Below are 19,957 nucleotides of genomic sequence, written 5' to 3'. Positions count from 1 at the left end.
CGTAATAATCCAGTGATAGCGTTAACAGCTGTTCACATACCAATATTACAGCAACATTGAAAGTTTAACATCAACCTTTGTTCCTTTGCTTGTTAAGAGCTGTTGCCAGCAGTAGAAAAAAAACTCCATTGTTCTGACACAAACACTAGCAATACACTCACATCACACATGCAGCAACCACCATGTATCTGAATTTGGAAGATGCCAGGTTAATGATGCCAGACACCACTGTCCATCTGTTGAAAGATGGTCCATATATAAGTGTGTGTTCTTGTATTTGTTCCCTCTTTAGGGAGCTTTTTTGGCATATACATGTCCTTGTTAGGAACAGTAGTCCTTGTGGGAACCAAAAAAACATGTCCTAATGAGGCAGAACCTAATTTCTGAGGAGACTGGTTAAATTTAGGCCTAAAATGTAGATTACATATGGATATAAACCCTAGGCTGTCCAAATACACAGGTCAAAGATGGTCCTTAAAAGGAGGGCTCAGTGAGCCTGTGTGTGTGTGGGCACCTACAACATTACAGTAACTAAGAGAAATAGTCCAGGCTCTGATATCTCCATCAGGCCTCTGTCCCTCTCCCTCTCTCCATCTGAGGACAATCTCTTCCATCAAACAAAACTATTTCCCTCAGCGAGTCAATAAGGATCAGAGCACCACGAACACACACAAACTCACACACCCACACATCCGAATAGTTTTATTCTGCTGTCTATCTTAATTTACTTCTCACTGTTGATGCCTGAAATCCCTTGAAGCCCATTATGACTTGTATTCTTACAACTTTTTTATTTATCGAATCCAAGTTTGTGAAGCTTTGGTGTATTAATTGGATTTCACAGATGAAGTATTTATATTTTTTGGTTGAATACAAATATTGCAAAGTGTATGTTGTCATCTATCTGTCCTTCACCATGACTTTCCCCCCGACTCCTTGGTCTCATTCTCTCCTCTCCTCCACTCTCTCTTACTCTCTAGCTTCCGTTTTGATCCAATTGGTGATTTATTGATTTTGTTTACGCTGAGCCAGGAATCAATAGTGGCTGAGATGAGATGATCTCTCTAATGCTATAATGTCTCTACATTTTGAAGATGGGGAAGAAACTGACTTTAATACGAGCAGAGCTGCAAGCGCCCCCACGCCCATTCCTGATCTGGCATTCTTGGTTTTTGTGCTGCCTGTCACATCTTGCTCTACTCTTCTACTACTTAAACTATAATAGTTCTGATAATAAACGTACAAAATAGAAGAAAATGTTTTAAAAAGCTTTAATTATGTGCCTCAAACTCCTCAATCGTATGCCTTGATTACCCGAGTAGAAAAAAATGTATATATCTCCAAAGCAGAACAGCTTTAAAGAGCTTTGATAGTGTAAACTCAATTATAAAACATCAAGGTGGTGTGAAAAAGTCAATGCAAGCTCTCTTAAGAATGTACAGCTTTTGTCAGCTTTTGGTCCGTGAACAGTTACTAATTTAGCTTTGCTTATAACACTATAACACTACTGGCTGCTCCAGTAGTGATAAAATTAAACTTTCTCCAAAATGCACAAGCCTTTATGAAGAATTTCTGTGTGTTCTTTATACAGATTGTGTGAGTGTGCAGACGACCTACACGTTTGCCCTTTTTAATTCATGTATCTGCTCTCTAATCGGCTTATGATCCCAGTCCAGTGCGTTACAGTCATGTTACAAGGCCCATTATTACTTCAAACGTGGTGGCGTTGAAGGAAAAACATGTTGAAGCATTTTTTCCCGTCTACTGTCACAACGGTGTAACTATCGATTAAGATTCCAATAACATTATGATCGCAATTCATAATGTTTCTCTATCAGTAAATGGCAAGGCACCACTGTGAGAGTGAAACCAACTCTCCATGCCGCTGTCACTGCAGCAGCAGGCAGTGACTCACTGCTACCTACCGCCCCAGTAATGACGGCTCCACAAGATGGCAAAACACACAAATTGGTTGTTGGATTTTGTCTATAAAACCTTAACCCGTGGCAATCACCTACAAGTATGCTTGGTTTTATGTTTGTCCATGTGAAGAACGGGCGTCGCATTAAAGGACATTCTGCTCTGATACCTAATGTAACATCACTATGGTTGCACTTGGGATTTGTCAAGATTCATTTCAATATTTACAGTTGTAAAGATTGAACATTATTAACGAATATCAACTTGTATGCTGTAATGCAAAGATGGGAACATAAAGATACTCAACAGTCCTCACATAAGTTAAAAAAATGACAGCAAAGTCATCATGTAAACAAACAATCATGTCAACGTGTTCAGGGTCGTTCACTTGTGTCACGTAAAAAGTTTTAGGCAATGTATGGCAAAGTTAGAGGGCACTTCCTGTTTCGTGGTGAATGGTTGAAATTTGCCAAACTTCCGATGGTTGCCGTGGCTGAACCTTTTTGAATCCACAAAACCTTATGGTACCTTTTTGCCTTTGATGTGTCCAGTACAAATTGACACGTTTTTGTTTTTATGTTGGTACAATAGACGTGCTCAGACCTTCACATGATATTTAAAATGATAACTCTGGCCCAGGCTGTACATAACATTACGTTATTGCCCATATCTCTGCTCAATGTTGCCAGGTTTACTGTCTCTGTCTCTCTCTCTCTCCCTCCTCCCACTTTCTGCAAGCACAATGCAGTTACTCTTAAAGTAGTTGCACTACATGTGTTACACTGTGCTGTGACAATGAGACATAAAATCACAGAGGCACTACCTGAATGTCACTACAGGGATTACAGCTCTCTGAACATAAACAATTCACACATTTGTATGTATTTTTATTTGTATATAGACAGAGATATTGTGTTTGTCTCCTACTGAGAAACAAATCTTTGTTTTCATATGCATAAGTTCTCATCACACAGAAACACTCACAAATTCATGCACTTGCAGAGACATACAGATAAGCTCCTTTTTTCCCACCACTGACAGTGACAGCGTCTGGGCTGAATGGGCAGCAAGTGTGACTGCGCTTTTATCTGTTCATTTTACATGACATAATGAGTGAGCCTAAAACATGGGTTTTGAAGTCTGCATGGGAGTCAAAACTGCTGATTATTACAGTGTGGCAGGTGGTTTTAAGGCCACCTCTTCACTGGCTCAGGGAGACGTTTTTTGGAAGACATTTTTGAAATCGCTTCGTTCAATGGCGAGAAGAGGTTCAGTATTTAGTTTGGAGTCAAAATAAGCCCTGTACCTCTGCTATTCAAGACACTTGACTTGTTTTTTCTTTAGTTTCAAGGCTTCCCCTTTCATACAGTTTTACAATGGAGTCTCGAAGTGTGAACAGTGTGTGTGAAGAGGAACTCACACAGGTCTGCACATTCGTGTTAGCACGCTGCATTCTCATTCATTTATACAGCCTGAGCAATGAATTATGCCTAACCTTAAACTTAACCAGCTCCTCACATATGAGGTTATACCTCATTAAGACCAGGTGAGGACTACTGATCCTCACAAGGTCAGTGTTTATCAACAGCATTTATTCAAAATACCTGAACCTGATTTCCATACAGTACACAGGTAACTGAATAATATAGTGGGTGTACAAAGGCTAGTTTGCTCTGTGGTTTGCCCTCAGTCGCTCCCTCTGATCGCTTAGCCTGATGAGTCAGAGAGGCCAAGCACATTAAGCTGTCCTAAAGCTCTCTAACAGTATTCCATCAGCGCTTTTGGTGTGTCACCAAGGCTTTTTCTGTCAACATGCCACAATTAGCAGGGACAGTGCAGTATCATGGACAGACTCGTCCATATTATTTTATGTAAGGACGAGGCTCCGTAATTGCTGAGAGTGGGTTCAGTCACCCAGGTCACACATCATCCACTGATCGTGTGAGGCTTTAAGGCAACAATCTGCTCTGGCTTTTTTGTTTTATGCTTCCATGACACCGCGTGACTGGAGGCATTATGTTTTCGGGGTGTCCACCCTGCTGTCTATCCATCCACCACTGTCACAGCTGTCATTTCTGCCTCCCTTTCCTGTCGTCGGTTATTCCAGCCTTTAGTGTTTGCTCTGCTAGGGACCGAGAGCTACCAGGGTTTGACTATCTGTCTCATTCTATATCCTTCATTTAATGTTTTTCCCTCAGTGGCTTAGTGTTTATTAAGCATGGCCAATTGCCACATTAAACAAAATTAGGAATAATTAGGACCACAGTGAAGCTTGACTGCCAAACATATGCAGGGATATAAAGAGAGAATGTTTATACAAAGTCTGATCATATCATAATTGAAATTTGAAAGTTCAAACCTAAATTATGATGTGATTAGGTTGAGAAAGCTGTGCTATAACTGTGTTGTTGTTTTTTTTATGATAGCTTTCAACCAAACACTTTGCCTTCACCTACCCACACACACACTGAGACACAAGGGCATTATTTGTTATAATTATCTGTCTGTTTTTAATCAAACAGAAAGTGAGTGAGTGCACGAGGGGTAACACAGCAGTGATCTTACTTTTAAAGTGGACAGAATAGCACTAGTGGGACATGCTTACTTTTATTGTCCCCCAAAACAGCTGTTTTTATCCCCATTAAATGTGAAATATAGACAACAATTAGAGAGAAGGAGAGAGGCAGAGAGAAGGGGGTTAATGGTCTCACACTGTCTTCCTCAAAACAAAAATAAGGACAAGTCAGCGATTCTCCCTTTGTCCTACAAACTTTGATGATCATGACTGTGTTGAGAGATTAGTGTGAGGAAAACAAGTGAAGCAGTGCTTAAGCTCCTGATCCATCCATACAGCATTGGCTGGATTTGAGTTCTTGAATACATAAATATTCTTTTTTAATGAAGGACGGTGATTTTTTCAAACATAATAGAGCTCCACGCTCCTCTTAGATGGCATTAATATTAATATCATTGATGTGTAATATTAAGACAAGTATGCTGGAAAATGCTAATCAATGTTTTAATTACCTTAATGAATTGCCTAATTTGCATAAGTGGTTATATTCAATGTATTTTGATGACTATGGTGGGACGTTATGCAGCTCAAGTGCTATTCCCAAAGAGTTAGTTGTTCCTGCAGCTATTACGTTTTCTTGTCTGAAAAGTTTAACCACAGGTGTGACCACTTTCTGGTCACTCTCTGGTGTGCTAGTCTGTTATTGCCATTACCATGTTGTACTCTGCCAAGTGTTAGATTGTGGTATGAATTGATTTAAAATGGATACTCATTCATATAAAAGTAATTCATTAATTACCAGCAAACACACATGTTTTTGTCAGTTGTCAATAATTTTAAAACATATTTTATTGCAAAGGAAAAAAAAGCCTGCCTTGACAGATTTCAATAAAAAAACATGTAGTTGAACACACAATTGCACTTTTTAAAAATATACTACCAGGATTTGTTACTTGACTACAGTCATGGTGAAATTATAATAATAACAATACATTTATTTTATTTAGAGGCGCCTTTCATGACACTCACGGTCACCTTACAATTAAATGTGAAAAAAAAAAAAAAACAGTGTAAAAGAACACTTCAACAATAAAACAAATCTGTAGTAGGGAAATGCAGATGGTGAACAATGAGAATTAGAGAGACTGTTTTCTGATGGGATTTGAAAGTTTAAAATGGAAAACAGGATGGGGCCGAGCACAGAGCCTTGGGGAACACCAGAGGAGAGGGGAGGTGGTTGGGATGTGAAAGTTTTCAACTGAATCAACTGAGTGCAGCCAGAGAGATAAGATTTAAACAATATATGTTAATCTGTCAAGGGAGATGGTGAGTATGTAAATTTTGATGTAAGGTTGCTGGTTCATGTCCCGGTCTAAGCCTCTCTGTGTGGGGTTTGCATGTTCTCCCTGTGTGTGTGGGTTTTCTCGGTGTACGGTTTTGTGGTGGGAATCTGACGGCGCATTCGGATTCAATTATAGAACCATTATCGCCGCATTAATGCATCTTTGAAAGTCTTTGTCTCACTGTATGATCACTACTTACCCACCGCTATTTTTAACAGTGCATTTGAAATGAGAAGCAAGATTTTAATTCATTTCCATAATCTTTTATTAAACAAGATGAAATATATGTAACTAACTAACTGGGAAGTTACAACTGCATTGTAAGGAACCAAAGGTAGCAGCAAACTCGGCTAAATCACATATTTAAGACAAAATGTAGTCTTGCTTTTATGTGCAATATGTTTAACAGCTCAGCCCCATTTGCACCTGTGTGGCTCTCATTCAGTGTTCTTGTTTGGAGCACATGTGACATTAGCCTCCAGTCTTGGGTGATAAAGTGTGCAGTTAATGACGTAAGATTCGGTGGCAACAGATGTCCAAGCATCACATATAATTGCTATCTTACTCGCTTTCACCAGTGAGGCCGTGCCTTCTATTTCGGGAAATAGCGTCTCTGTATCTTGACTCCATGCTTCTTTGTTATGTGCTCCCCATAATGTCACCGAGTGCACTTCAGAGTGTACCATCTATTTCACATTAGTTAACATTAAAGAACTGGTATGTGTGCGTTTGTGAATTTATAGTAAATTTATAGTTAAAATACAGTTGTGTAAATAGGCCGAGCAAAGTCAGCTACGGACTTTTCACAGGAGGCAGATTTATTCACAGTAAGATAATTTGTTCTCTCATCGTCCTCCTCTTCATCACATATACTTCAGACACTTACATAACAAAATTAGATTAAGATTGAGCAATAGATAAGGTGACACTAATTGTTATTATTTCATTTCACATACCCTGGTATATACAGTACATTTCTGGTACTCCACGTAACACCAGAGGAAGCTAACATAATACTGGTGGTACATGCACCACAGTTTGAGAACCCTGGCTCTAAATTGTGTGTGAGTGTATGGTTGTTTGTCTCTATTTTGGCCCAGCAATGGACTGGCGACCTGTCCAGGGTGTACCCAGGGTGTCGACTTGGATTGGCAGCCCCGTGACCCTCACGTGGAGGACAAAACGGTTGACGATGAATGGGTGAATGAATGTCCTGTCGTTCCTGAGTCTGTGGCATTAAAATTCATGTGGCACGGCCTAAATCCAAGGCTGCAGAGTTACAGGATATTATGGATGTCAGTGGAAAGAGAAGACTATGGTTTTGAGCCTCTGTCATCTCCTCTGTCATCAACTCTGGCCGCTTTCTCAATTCTATCCCCTTCTCTGTTTTCTTTCTCCAGTTCTCTCCAATTTCTCAGTGTATGTTCCATCCTTTTTTTGGCTCTCATCCTCCCCTCTCATCCCTCTTATCCTCTTTAACTGAATCGACCCCTTCCTTCTTTGGCTCCCATCATCTCTCCCTCATCTCCACCCCTCCATCCTTTGAGCGTCTGCTTTTAGAAGCAGTCTCCTGAACCCAAAGCCTATTTTACGGGGAGTAGTTTCTCACTCCTGACGCTGCGCTTTGAGAAATTAGTAAGTGACTGACATGAGACATCCACAAATTGAATTTCTCAAGAGGGAAGACAGATGGACAATGACAAAAACACACACAAGTCACCAAAGTCCTGCTATTTTTCTGCAGGAACAGGGTCTGAAAGTTGTTTATAATGTGGGGTTCTACCACAGCATGCTGGTGTTTGTTATTTGATATTTTCCATTATTTGCATCGCACTTTTCTGAGTTGTTGAACATCATCTCATAGCTCATTGTTTCTTTTTTTTTTGGTCATTGTTTTCGTTTTTTTGCGTAAATAAATTACTGTCCTGAGGTGGACCTGAGCTTCACACACACACAGCCATAACGTAGAAGCCACAGTGGACAGGAAGAAAGTGCACTTCAGCTTCATTCACACAAAAACAAGCACCTTGCCGCAGTGTTGTGTGAGGGTGTGATAAAGAATGAAACTGCCGTGAATGTATGCAAAGACAACTTTTTATGCCTTTGATTCATTGCCGTGTTCTCACTAACATCACTTGCTCATTTCACTGAGCTTTGGGAGGAGGATGCAACTTTGAATGGTGTGTCTGCAAACAGCAACTGACAAATCCCCTGCATTGCTGATGAAACTCCATTTTAGTTTTTTTTTTTATCTGCTCACTTCCCTATGCGCATTTTTCACAAACTGCAATGTAAACAAGTCTTTAACACATGTAGTATTGGATAATACTCAGAGAATATCAGTGGTACTTTTGATATGTAGAGTATAGAACATGCTTTGGCCATGTGTCTGCATTTTTGGCGTCTTTGGCGCATTCGTCATGCGAATCTCGATGCCCACATTTATCAGAGAACAGCCAATGCTGGCTTTGTGAGAGCATGGGTACTTATGTGTGAATTTGTGTGCCTACACTGCACACTCATCTACCATGGATGTCACAAATCATTCTTGACATGTGCAGTAATCTCTGACATCCATACATGCTATGTTCCCTTATGACTTTCATAAGATCCTGTTGGGGGGGATATTTCAGTACTCTTCTGTTTCTTTTACAGAGACCATTGCTCATTTTTATGTTCAAACATTTATTTAAGGATCCAACTATTTATTATATTTTATTTTAAGCATACATTCACAACAGAGGAATATGTGTGCTTGTGGGTATTGCACTCTACCTGTTGCACAGACCGAACTCCTGTTTACTCTGCATAACAGCATTCTGTTCTCCTATGTGACAAGTAATGCCCTTGCCGTAGCAATTCGACAAGGTGCAAGTGCACAAGGGCATTTTAAAGGGAATCAGAGATGGCTCTCTGGTCGTTGTATGACATGTTACACCCAAAACATACCCACGGTTAATTACCAGGCTCCGATTTTGCCATGTGCTTGAAACCTGTGCTCACCTCCAAGTCTCATAGCTCATCTTTGCAGCAAAATCTAAGGATTCCATGCTGGAAGTTGGCTCAGTATCAATCCATCTTTGAACTTTGGTTCAGTGAACCCTGTTATGGGTTTGGCAGTCTGTGGCAGTCAGGTCTTGATGTTGTTTTGGGGATATTTCGATCCAATGGGGCTTTACGTCCTTGGATGGCGGGGACATAAAAAATAGTGAACAGCCAGGAAAGTTCAGCAACTTTCCACCAGTGGTGACTGTAAATGTAAAAGGGGGGGAGCATTATCTATCCAATTTTCTTCATTGTCACACACACTTATTAAATGATGGAGCAACGCTTTTTGCATGATATATCCTCTTTAAGGAACATAGTTCATGGAGAAATAGCAGCAGGTGGTCAGTAAATGTACACTTATGTGAATTTGAATGTGCAAGAATCTACATACTTTTTGTCTCCTCTGAATTTGAATCCTGAATATTTTGCTTTTTATTTTACACCAAGCATTTTGGCTGATTTCCAGGCTTCTCCCACTGGAAGCAGATGTACCCCCCTAAATGTGTCGGGGTGTGGAAACAAGTGTTGTGCAGCCTAAGAGCCAGCCGTGCATGTCTGATGTGTTTAGGTAGGAGAGAGCTGGTGCTGGCTTGTGAAATTGTGTGTGTGAATTGTAAGAGAAGTTCCTTGGGCAACAGAAAGCAAGACTGCGAGTGATTTCTGCTGCTGTTCATAATCCTTGTTATACAAGGCGGACGTTTTGTTTATATTACAAATTAAACCCCCAGACCATCAGGAATCTTTTTTCAGGCCTTCTTAACTTGGCTTTAAGCTGTGATAGCTTCAGGATTTACAGATGCATGGCTACATCTGTGCCTTGTTTACCAAGTGTTTGTTCGGTTGGATTCCACCTCATTAATCTTGTTCTGTATCTTTCTCTATTTGTCACTGCAGCTGCAATGCAGCTTTATGAATAATACAATGATACATTTTTGAGAGGCACAGAAGAAAATTGGCCTTAAGATTTGTTGACGGGGAAGAGGAAGACAAAATAACAGCTAACATTGGTCAATAACAGTCACAGCTTCTGAGTGACAAAGGGGTGAATTTATCGCCTGACTACTGTCTGGTTACATTTTTACAGCACTTATGGAGCACGTTAATATGCAAATCTAAAATGAAAATTACTGTAGTATAATGCCAACATGAACATTGTCTCAAGTGTTTTTTAAAAGCTACACTGAAACAGTAAATTACAGATAGTGGTTGGGGATTACATAGATGTTTGAGTTCTCATCCATTATTAACTTTTAAGTTTTGCAATGATATTGGTGTCCATGTTTCTCAATTCAAACGTGAGTTTCATATCATGATTACTATTTATTTATAGATAAATTTTTGGTACCTGTTGCAAAAAAGGTTCTCATGATAAAACAAGCAGTGTATAGAATAAAAATGAAACGGGTGACACCCAACAAGTAAACATATAAATATCTAGTACATCTTTCTACCCATCCCTCATTCCATGCCTCTCTCTATTTGTTCTGCCAAACTGTCAGGAAGGCTGCGTTTCCTTTGTATTCATACGCGATCTCGAGGACACAAAAGTGCTGCCAACTAGTCTGCTCTGTTTCCCATCCTCTGTCTCCCTTTCCGTCTCAACCTCTCTTCCTTTCTGTGTCGGCCGTTCTTCCGACAGCAGACAGGTGTGGCAGGAAAAGAGACAGATGGCAAGGATGACAGGAGAAACTTTCGGAGTCCAAAGTTAAAGCGTAAGATATGAACAATTCAGCACATGCGAACAGGCACTTTCTTACTTTTCCTGCTGCTTTCCTTGCTGGTAATAACACTGTGGGGATTCATTCAGGGTTTAACATCCCCACACCACGAACACACACATGCGCACACTCTTCTTAGGACACTGCACTGACTTTCATTCATTTTGACAGCCTAAACAAATCATTATCCTTAACCAGTTGATGCCTAATCCTATAAGAGCATTCTGGTATTTTTCATCCTGGGACCTATGTTTGTATATAAATGTGGGTGTGTATGTGAATACTACTTACAAAAGGTTTCATAATTGGTCCAGTAGATCGCCTTGGGCAGCAGCAACTACAGGCGTCAATGGCTGCAGTGTAATCTTACGGGGCAATCGGCATGCTGAGTACAAAAAGTGCTTCTTTTTCACCAATAAATGGCTCTGATTGTTATTGTAAGCGTCTGACAATAGAACCAAGGGTGTAGGTTTAGTTACAAGACTGGTGGGGGACACTGCGTCGCTGTATTGTCGGAACAGCACATCTTTCTCGCAGCGACGTTTCTGCTCAGCTGTGATGTGTTCGCTGACCCCCGTAAAGTCTGCTCACTCACTCTCCCATCACACATACACATTACCCTTTCTCTAACGTTGGTCGGGACAATCTGGCTTTCTCCAAATACTTGTGTCAAATATTACCGTCCATACGCCGTTGGCGGTTGGCTCGCAAGATTACACTGCAGCCATTGCCACCTGTCGCGATCTACTGGACCAATAATGAAACCAACCTAACCACAATTAAAATCACAGCTCTAATTTAACCAGTTCCACTGGTTAATTTCCACAAAAAAAATTTCTGTGTCAATAGGACCAGGTATTGGTCTCCATGAGGACTGGTAACAAATACAACGTGCACATGGCCTCTATAATAAGCCTCTGATGCTTTGGCCTTGAGGCTGATGCGTATGATAGAGAGTGTGACAGCTTATAACATCACGATGATGAAGATGTCATTGAGCAGCGGTGTTTTACGTGTGACCCGTGTGTTGGGAGAAAGATTGAATTCCAGGCTCTCCCGTCCCTTTATCCAGCAGGACATCCTGAATAGAACACACTCATGTGCTGCATAAGACAGTGTTGCACATAGAATACACACTCACTTACTCTGTATCCCTGGACATGTTGTGCAAAAGAGTTATTATGCACATTCACAGTCCCCCTATGCACACACTTTTGTCCTAGCCTTGTCCCCATTTCAGTCAAGGCCTAGTGCTACCTCTGGATGGGCCATTGACTCCTGTATCCCATAAAGGTATTGTATATAGTAAAACCTACATGTCCTCTAATCTACTGCAGCCTTAGCACTCGTATTAGGGCTAATGAGCCCTGTGGATGAGCTCTAAAACCAAGAGGACGAGAGGACCGATGAAGGTTCTCAGTTGTAAAAAGTGACAATAACCCATCGCTGCAGTCTGTTGTTCCATGTCAAGGATGATGCTGTTGTTAAGTTTGATGTCTGCTTCTGTAGAGGGACGTCTTTTCATGATGTGTTGTAAATCAAGGATCAAAAGCAGCCATCCTACCTCATTATTCTCTTCTTCCCACACTCACACAGTTTTCACTTCATTAAGCTGTTGTGCGTCCCGATTTTTTTCTGTTCCGTGTTTAATTCATCTCCACCTCTGTGTGACTTCATGGAGTGATCATCTTGAAGTTTTTTGTTTTTTTTTTTAACTTGAATACAATCACTCAGCATGTTCTCTATACAACTGAAAGCAAACGTACGTACAAACAATGTCGCCTCACATGTGGTGCACTTATTGGTAGCTTTTTTATATTCCATAGCGTTTGAGTCTGGACTATGCTGCCCTTTTTGTCTTATCCTGTTGTGGCTTCCACAAACTGAGCCCTTTAACACCGGGTGTATCGTCTGCGATACGTTTGGGCAAGCGCTCTTTACATTACCTGTAACTGTGTGGAAAAAAAAAACTAAGAGCTTGCATTTCAAAGCCAACAGTATTACAGTTATTTCACTGACACAGATGCAGGAAGCCAGCAACTCTACACCTTTGTCCCCCCCTCTCCACACACTCGGAGCGGTGGAGAAATGGAGCAGAGAGCAGCACGTTTTATCTAAAAATGCCCTGAAGACAGCCCTTTCGGGTGATAAAACAACTGCTGAGTTACATAATTTCCATTTTGTTGGCCTGTTTTTGCAAATTATAATGCAAAATCTCGTATTCATGTACAACCGCAGTGTTATCATTGAAAACAAAAACTCCACAATTTACTACATGTTATTGTCAGTTTAAAAATGGAATTTGATTTTAAACAACTGCCAGATATTAAAAGTTTATATAAAAGTGTTCTGGAAAAGTGGGCAAAAGCACTTTTTCTGTCCCTTTTATGGTTACAATAAGCGGACATTTTGAGGCTTAGGTGTTAAAGGTTTAAATAATTTACAAGTCTTAATATATTTATGGAGTTACCGGGAAAGTGTAAGTACTGCCACATTGTTTTGAGTCCCAGCGTGTACAGTATATTTAATAAAAAAAAAACATGTATCTTTTTTGTTTCAGGGTATTTTCTGCAGACGTTGTTCCCGCCCTCCCGCCGCTCATTTCAAGGCTGCATGCAAGCAATTGTGGTGGATGACCAACCGGCTGATTTACATGCGGTGGAAAAAGGCACCGTGGGAGCTTTTGAGAATGTGAGCCTGGACATGTGTGCAATCATAGACAGGTAACAACGATAATTCCCGCATGCACACACAATCAATCAATCACCCATGTATGAAGATACTTATTCGAATCATTTACAAAGCGCCGAACAATAAGTGCTATAAATCAAATGGTTTAAAATTGTAAGTGTCATGCAGTAAACAAGAAAGTTATAGTTGGAGTCTAAATTCTTTTTCAGAGATATATGACTCCAGGTTGATGAAAATGTTTATGTATGGCTGGTTTTTGTATGCTTGACAGACTGATAAATGGATATCAATGGTTTTGGTGGATTCATAGTGTAAAAGGAGGTGAACACACACAATGGCATTTCATTGTAAACTGAAAGTAAAGAGTGGGTTTCATCTTGGCAAAACGCTATGATCCTCATCAAACATCAGAAATAAGCCACTCATTTGTCTAGTTCATTGCCAAGTACATCAGAGCTGGAACTCTGCACAGCATGTCTCATTGTTGGCTCACTGAAAGAATTCATTACAACTTGTTGACATTTCAATTTATTTCCTTGTCGTGAACGAGACAAACACATTGGGATGGAGCTGCCATATATAGAATCAGCCAAGCCTTGAGCTTCATTTTGAGTGCTCCCTTATATTGAGTCTGGTGTCTGTGGCAAAGTGTTTAAACTTTGTGGACTGGTTTAACCTCCAGACCTTATGTTAAATAAAGGGCCAGTGATAGATATGCATTATCGTAACCTTTAAGGAAGGTGCTTTAAGGGGAAGCAAGACTGGGAAGCTCCAATTAGGAGCTGACCTTGTTCTGATTGGAACAACTTTCTCCCTCCAGTGAGTGATTTGTTTTCAGATCAGCTTTGTCAATAGCACTTACCTTCATCAATTTCCTTGCCCAGAGAAGTAGACACCTGCTGCCACTGCTTGTTTATGATCAGTGTCACCCTCATTTACGGGAGATCTGCTTCCGAGGAAGTATTAAGTTGGACCGTGTCCACACTATAGACCCTTTTGAAAACGCTGTACATGCAACAACCAAAGTTTTTCTTGCTCAAAAGCATAGGTTCATGCTGGTTTGAAGTTGATTTTGTGTTTTATATTTTAATATCCACAACAGTTTTCTTTTTGTTTATTTTTGGATGTGTTTTAATATAGTGGTTTGATCAAAGATGCTTAATGTTACTCGGGGTATCCGTCTTAAAGGCACTTGAATTGTGAAGAGAAGTTTGAAGTTGAATTGTTTTCTTTTTTCCTTTGAAAAGGAAAAGTATCTTGATACAATGCCTTAACCTGACCACAGGTGTGTCATTCTAAAAGCCAACCTTGAAAACATAATTCAGCTGGCAATTAAATCTCCAGCCAGCGATTGATTTTCCTTCAGAATATATTTGCACATGCACATTGTTTGTACCAGTAACACATTTCCCCCCATGAATGTGGAAGAAAAAGCCTTGAGATTTAATCATGGCTCAAATGCCAAAATGTCACCCCACTTGCTGCTGCATTGTGGCAGTTCAAAGCAATTAAACCTCCACTTTTCTGTTTCTAGTGTCAAACATTGGTGCAGATAAATGGAAAATAAAAATAGGTTTGGTCTCAGCATAGCACCATTATCCAGACGTAAATGCAAACTGGATTCAGATTATTTCTTCAGATTATAGGCTATGACATGACCGCAACATTTACTGACAAATTACATAAATGAAGCAGCTCTGTGATCACATGTACGTACATGACAATGCACAAAAGTTGTCTTCTTACCTGTAGTCTAAATTGTGTTTCATAATTGTATGATATGCTGCTCATCATGATTCACTGATCTTTGTTTGTTTGTTCACTAACTGGTATGTGAATTATATCTGCTTCGAAGTTATGGGGGCAGAATTTATACGATTGGTGCGAGAGTCAGAAGATATCACATTCTTACTGCCACTGTGGTATGAAATTATTACTATTGCTGATTGTGCTGCATTTTCAGTGCGCATAGTCGCTCACTTCAAGGTTACTTTGGTCAGATTTTTGGAGCAAACTCTCATGAAGACCCGAATGGCCACAAGCTTTACCTATTCCCGATGCTCACAGTGTTGCCCAGCTCTGTTGCTTCAAATGTGCGAGCCCCGCTGTACTTTAGGTGGGCCCTGTTCTGCCAGGAAAGATGAATGGGCACAGTGTTACCATCTAACTAATCAGAATGTCTTTGAAGGCAGCTCAATAGCCCTGTCTGACCTCTTTTTGATCAATGCCGTTCTACTGTGGGATTCTTTTTAGGCGGAGAAGCAAAACGCACACACACACACACACACACACACACACACACACGCGTCCCCACAGACACAATTTCATGCTTACACAAACAGGGGAAAAGCTTGGTGCATGCAAATTTCTTTATCCCACAATGTCACTGTTATTCTGTAATGGGACCACAGCAGCACAGGCAGCGGCACATAAAAGCGTACACACACACACACACACACACACACATACCAGATGTGCACCACCCTCTTTTTATCACATTTGGCTCTTGTCTCATACAAAGCCCAGGACATACAATACTGTTGGTGAACATTAGTGTTCACAGCTTGCTGAGCATAATATTGCGATTTTCAGTGCTTGTCAATCACGGCTCATTGTGAACGCGAAATACAATTTTACATGTGTTTAATAGTCTGTTGTTACCGCGCGAAATTGTAACACACAAGGATCACAAAAATATTAGATTGTACAGTATTTGCTGTACATTCATATGGTTTGAATAGGAAATGGATCACAGGTTGTTTTTTTTGTTTGTTTTTTTTTAAAATTAGAACATATTTTTAAATTATGTGAAGTACTGTTACCTTGGTGACCTGACAGTTTTAGATCCTTGTGGGTTCAGTCAAGCTTGTGATTACAAGTCATTGATTTTACAGTTTGAAAGCAAATATAAAAGTGCCAGGAACATTTTAAAGATCATGTATTAACATTCAGGTGGAATTTTCCAATGACATGTGGACAGCACAGGTCTGAACAAACCACTTGTCCAGTCCTGAGGTGGTCTGTCTGGCTGTGTTTCTTTGCATGCATACATGCAAAGCATCCTTTAGGACACATTAGAGACCACCTCTACATGTCTGATGTCCTCTCTGTCTTCACTTTTTTCTTTCTCTCTCTCTCTGTCTACCTGTCACTTGCACTGATACACAGATACAAACACATTGACAGCAGAAACATTAGTGCAGTCAATGTTGCTACCACAAACAGACCAGATAGATCACCTGTCCAATCAAGATGCATGTTACTGCATGTTAAGTGTGAACAGTCATACTCAACAGTGTCCACTTGTGATCGGATCTCTCAGGACAGATCAGGGGCCTCATTTCTGAAGCTTTCCCGCCTGGATTTCTGATTATGTGAACTTCCTCTTCTCTCTGTGTCCTCTTCTTTTCTGGTCACATTGGATCAATAAATATTAATAGTCAAGTACGGGCGTTACCTGAAGCCCACAAAAGCCGCGCTGCAATACAAGGTGGTTGTGTCGGATAAAGAGAAACTGTCGTTGGACGTGTGCGTGTGGTTTTAGAAATCCGAATATTTTGTTTGTGTAAGTAAATCCTGTGTTTCTAGCCTGCAGTTCAGTCACTTAGTTACTGTACATATGACTCACCAATCACCATGTCTCCCTCTAAAGAAGGACATAATGCCTTTGTGCTGCTTAACTGCCCGACACGCTGCATGCCTTAAAAACGATTCAGTATTTGAAAGGACCCCTGTAGCTCCTAATAGTCAGTTTTTGTTTTTCTTCCAGCTGGTTTTTCCTCTTATCATCACTTTTTGTGTGCTTGTTGCAACACCACAGCGCCTCGGGATCCATCCCCGCTAGGCCTGCAGCCAGTTCAAACCACACAACTTTGATGTATTTCATATTTCAATGGGTTTTCAAATTTTAACAAGTAAAAACAGTGATGTCTTAACTGCTACAGCATGTGCTCCGAGCTGCATTCACAATGAGGCACCATGTGGATACTGAATTGTAACTATTTGGCGAAGAAAACAAAATTGTGCATTACAGCAACCATCTGTATCTGTGAACACTTCACTTGTGTTTTAGTATGTGCAGACGTGCTATAGTGTTGTTCTCATCAACATTGTTGTTACCCAATTTAAGAGTACAAATCAGAGAATGTGCAGCGCTTAACTACTTCCTGTTGGCCACAGGGTTCAGTAATGTTATATCTTGCTGCACTGACTCATTCATTCAAATGAAAATACCTGTGTTCTGTGATCAGTCCTTGATATTCCCATTTTGATTACATTATGTCCCAACTTTGGGTACAATTTTCCACCCCAGACATTTTCTTATTGTGAGAGCCGTGGAGGGAGACTCTCCATGTTGCTATTACAACCAAGTGAAGGGTTTTTCTTCTAGTTGCTGTTGATTGCTAATTGAAACATGTGCATTCACTGTTTTACATCAGCACTAGCCTAGACATGACATCAGAGAATGATCACTGACATTTTACAATAAAATCTCAACGTGTGAGTCTCATTCAACAACCTTTTCTTCCAAGCCATTTTCTTTCTTTTCTTTTATTTCCATTCTTTCACGCGTTGTTTTAGGACACCCCGACTCTGCTCCATAGAGGGTGATATTCACTATGTACATTATGCACCTCGGGTGCTTATTAAGTTAGCTTGAGGCTCTTTCTCAATGAGGTTTCATCACAGTCAGTCAACATGTAAAATATACAGTAAATAAAATCCAAGGAAAGATAGATGGTGCAGAAGGTAACATGTGAGCGACTCTTTTATGCTTATATTCCCTCTCTCCCTCTGTCCAGGTGTATGCCTAATCACTGTGAACACGGAGGCCGCTGTAAACAGACGTGGGACAGTTTCAGCTGCACCTGTGATGGTACAGGTTACAATGGAGCCACGTGTCACACGTGTAAGTACTGGAGAGTTCTGCTCACCTGACTCACCCACCACTGTGTTCTCTTCCTTGTGGGTTTCCTGTTTGGTCATCCTGATGTGATTAAACGTTTTTTTTCCTTTCAACACCACCGACCTCAGTAGTGTGACAGACGATCTACTGAAGTGCTCAAAGGCCAGGCGTGTCTGATTGTTGTTGTTTGAGAAGAGGCAACTCACAAACGGCACTAGCAGATAAAGAGAACAGTTAGGAAAAGAGAATTGGAAGAAAGAGCCACAAAAAATTGTTCCGGGGCAGAGAGATAACATTAAACTATATTGTGTATTTTCAACCTTAAGTCACCAATTTAAAAATGCGTGATGTGAGAAGAGGAAGGTATTGCTCAGAAAATAGTACAGCAGAGGGACAAGCTTTGACAATAAAACTGCAGAAATGTGATGAAAACAATATGAGATGGCTTTGTAAGACCAGAAGTCTCTCTGTGTCAATAACAGTTAACAGAGTATTGTAATGGTTAGAGGAAGAGCTGTAACATGTAGAGGTCAGGGTGTCTGGATTGGGACTGGAAAGTTGCAGGTCGATTCTGGGAACCTTACAATCCACGCTGACACACAGCAGCCCCTCTTAATCGAACCCTAGTTTGTTTGCTCGGAAAGTCTGGTTCGTTTGGGGAGGAACGGACCTCTGATGCGCACCAGAGAAGCAAACTCTGATCCGCCTAAAAGCGTAGGTCTCGGTCCGCTTCAAGTGAACCAAACGCAGGAAGCAGGGCATTGTGGGTAAACAACCAAAACATAGGCGTTTAGACAATTGGCCGGGAGAAATGGCTGAGCTCGTTATTGCAGCGTATGTGTAGTATGTTTGCATAAAACAAAATAAAAAAAACAAGACCGATAGGATTTGATGCGGCTCCATGTTTTGCTCTTTGTGGTCTTGTCTTCTCTTTCAGTAATTTTTGATGCAGCGCTGCCTCAGGCGAGGAGGGAAATACCTTATTCAAAAGGTTCAGTTCGTTTCACTGAAGTGCAGTCCCCAATAGTACCGAGTCTAGCGGACTGAGGTCGTCGGATTACTTTTGTCAAAGACTTCAAACCCTGTCTCTCACCCTGTCTAAGAATGGCTCGTGGCCCTAAATGGGTAAAATGGCCACTGAATGACCAACGGATATTGTGAAGTAGGATGAACGAGGACATGAAGAAAAACTTAAAAAGCAAAAATAAAAAGCTGAAACACTCACACTCGTGAACACTATTGAACCGTCTGGAAAGTTTCAGTCCAAGTCACACTCTCGCATTTGTCTTTGAAGTGTAATTCTTTCCCCCCCGTCTGTCTCTGTCTGTCTCTGTGCAGATCAACACAAACATAACATCAATATGTTGTCAGATAGATTGCTAGAGTGTGAGGGACAAGACAGCACTTCCTGACAGACGCTGAATAGAGAGTGGCAACCACCTGAAACAGCTTTCTGCAGGAAGAAACATAAGAAAGTAAATTTAGACACAATGCTTGAATACTTGAAAACAACCCACAAAATCTACTACAATTACAATATATATTCTTGGTAATTAAAAATAGCTTTCTTGAGGAGGTATTTATTGTCTTAATGCTGTCACTTTGTAATGTTATTTTATTTGCGACAAATATCTGAGCGCCTCTATTTTTGCCAAAATATCAACTCCATTTTTGTATTGTCAGTAAAATCGTTGTTTTAACTGCAGCACCACTGCCCTCATGCTAAAGTCAACATTATTGTGCACCAGTTATGGTGGATGTGTTCGTAGGCAATAAAGAGATGACGAGGTCATAAGATTATAATGTCTTTTCCTGA

At 40.5% G+C, this 19,957-nt stretch overlaps 1 protein-coding gene across 2 annotated transcripts in view; it reads left to right on the top strand.

Moving 5' to 3' along the window:
* Positions 1 to 19,957, top strand: part of cntnap2a (contactin associated protein 2a) — a 315,409-nt gene that overhangs the window by 187,814 nt on the left and 107,638 nt on the right. For both annotated transcript variants that reach the window (XM_044036945.1, XM_044036937.1), the window contains exons 11-12: positions 13,105 to 13,267; positions 18,038 to 18,144. In XM_044036945.1, the coding sequence (XP_043892880.1) occupies positions 13,105 to 13,267; positions 18,038 to 18,144 (270 nt within the window). The remainder of the gene's footprint in view (positions 1 to 13,104; positions 13,268 to 18,037; positions 18,145 to 19,957) is intronic.

Source organism: Solea senegalensis, linkage group LG1, assembly GCF_019176455.1.
Source record: "Solea senegalensis isolate Sse05_10M linkage group LG1, IFAPA_SoseM_1, whole genome shotgun sequence".
Lineage (NCBI taxonomy): Eukaryota > Metazoa > Chordata > Actinopteri > Pleuronectiformes > Soleidae > Solea > Solea senegalensis.
Note: the sequence above shows the minus strand (reverse complement) of the source record. Positions and strands in the feature narration are given on the sequence as shown.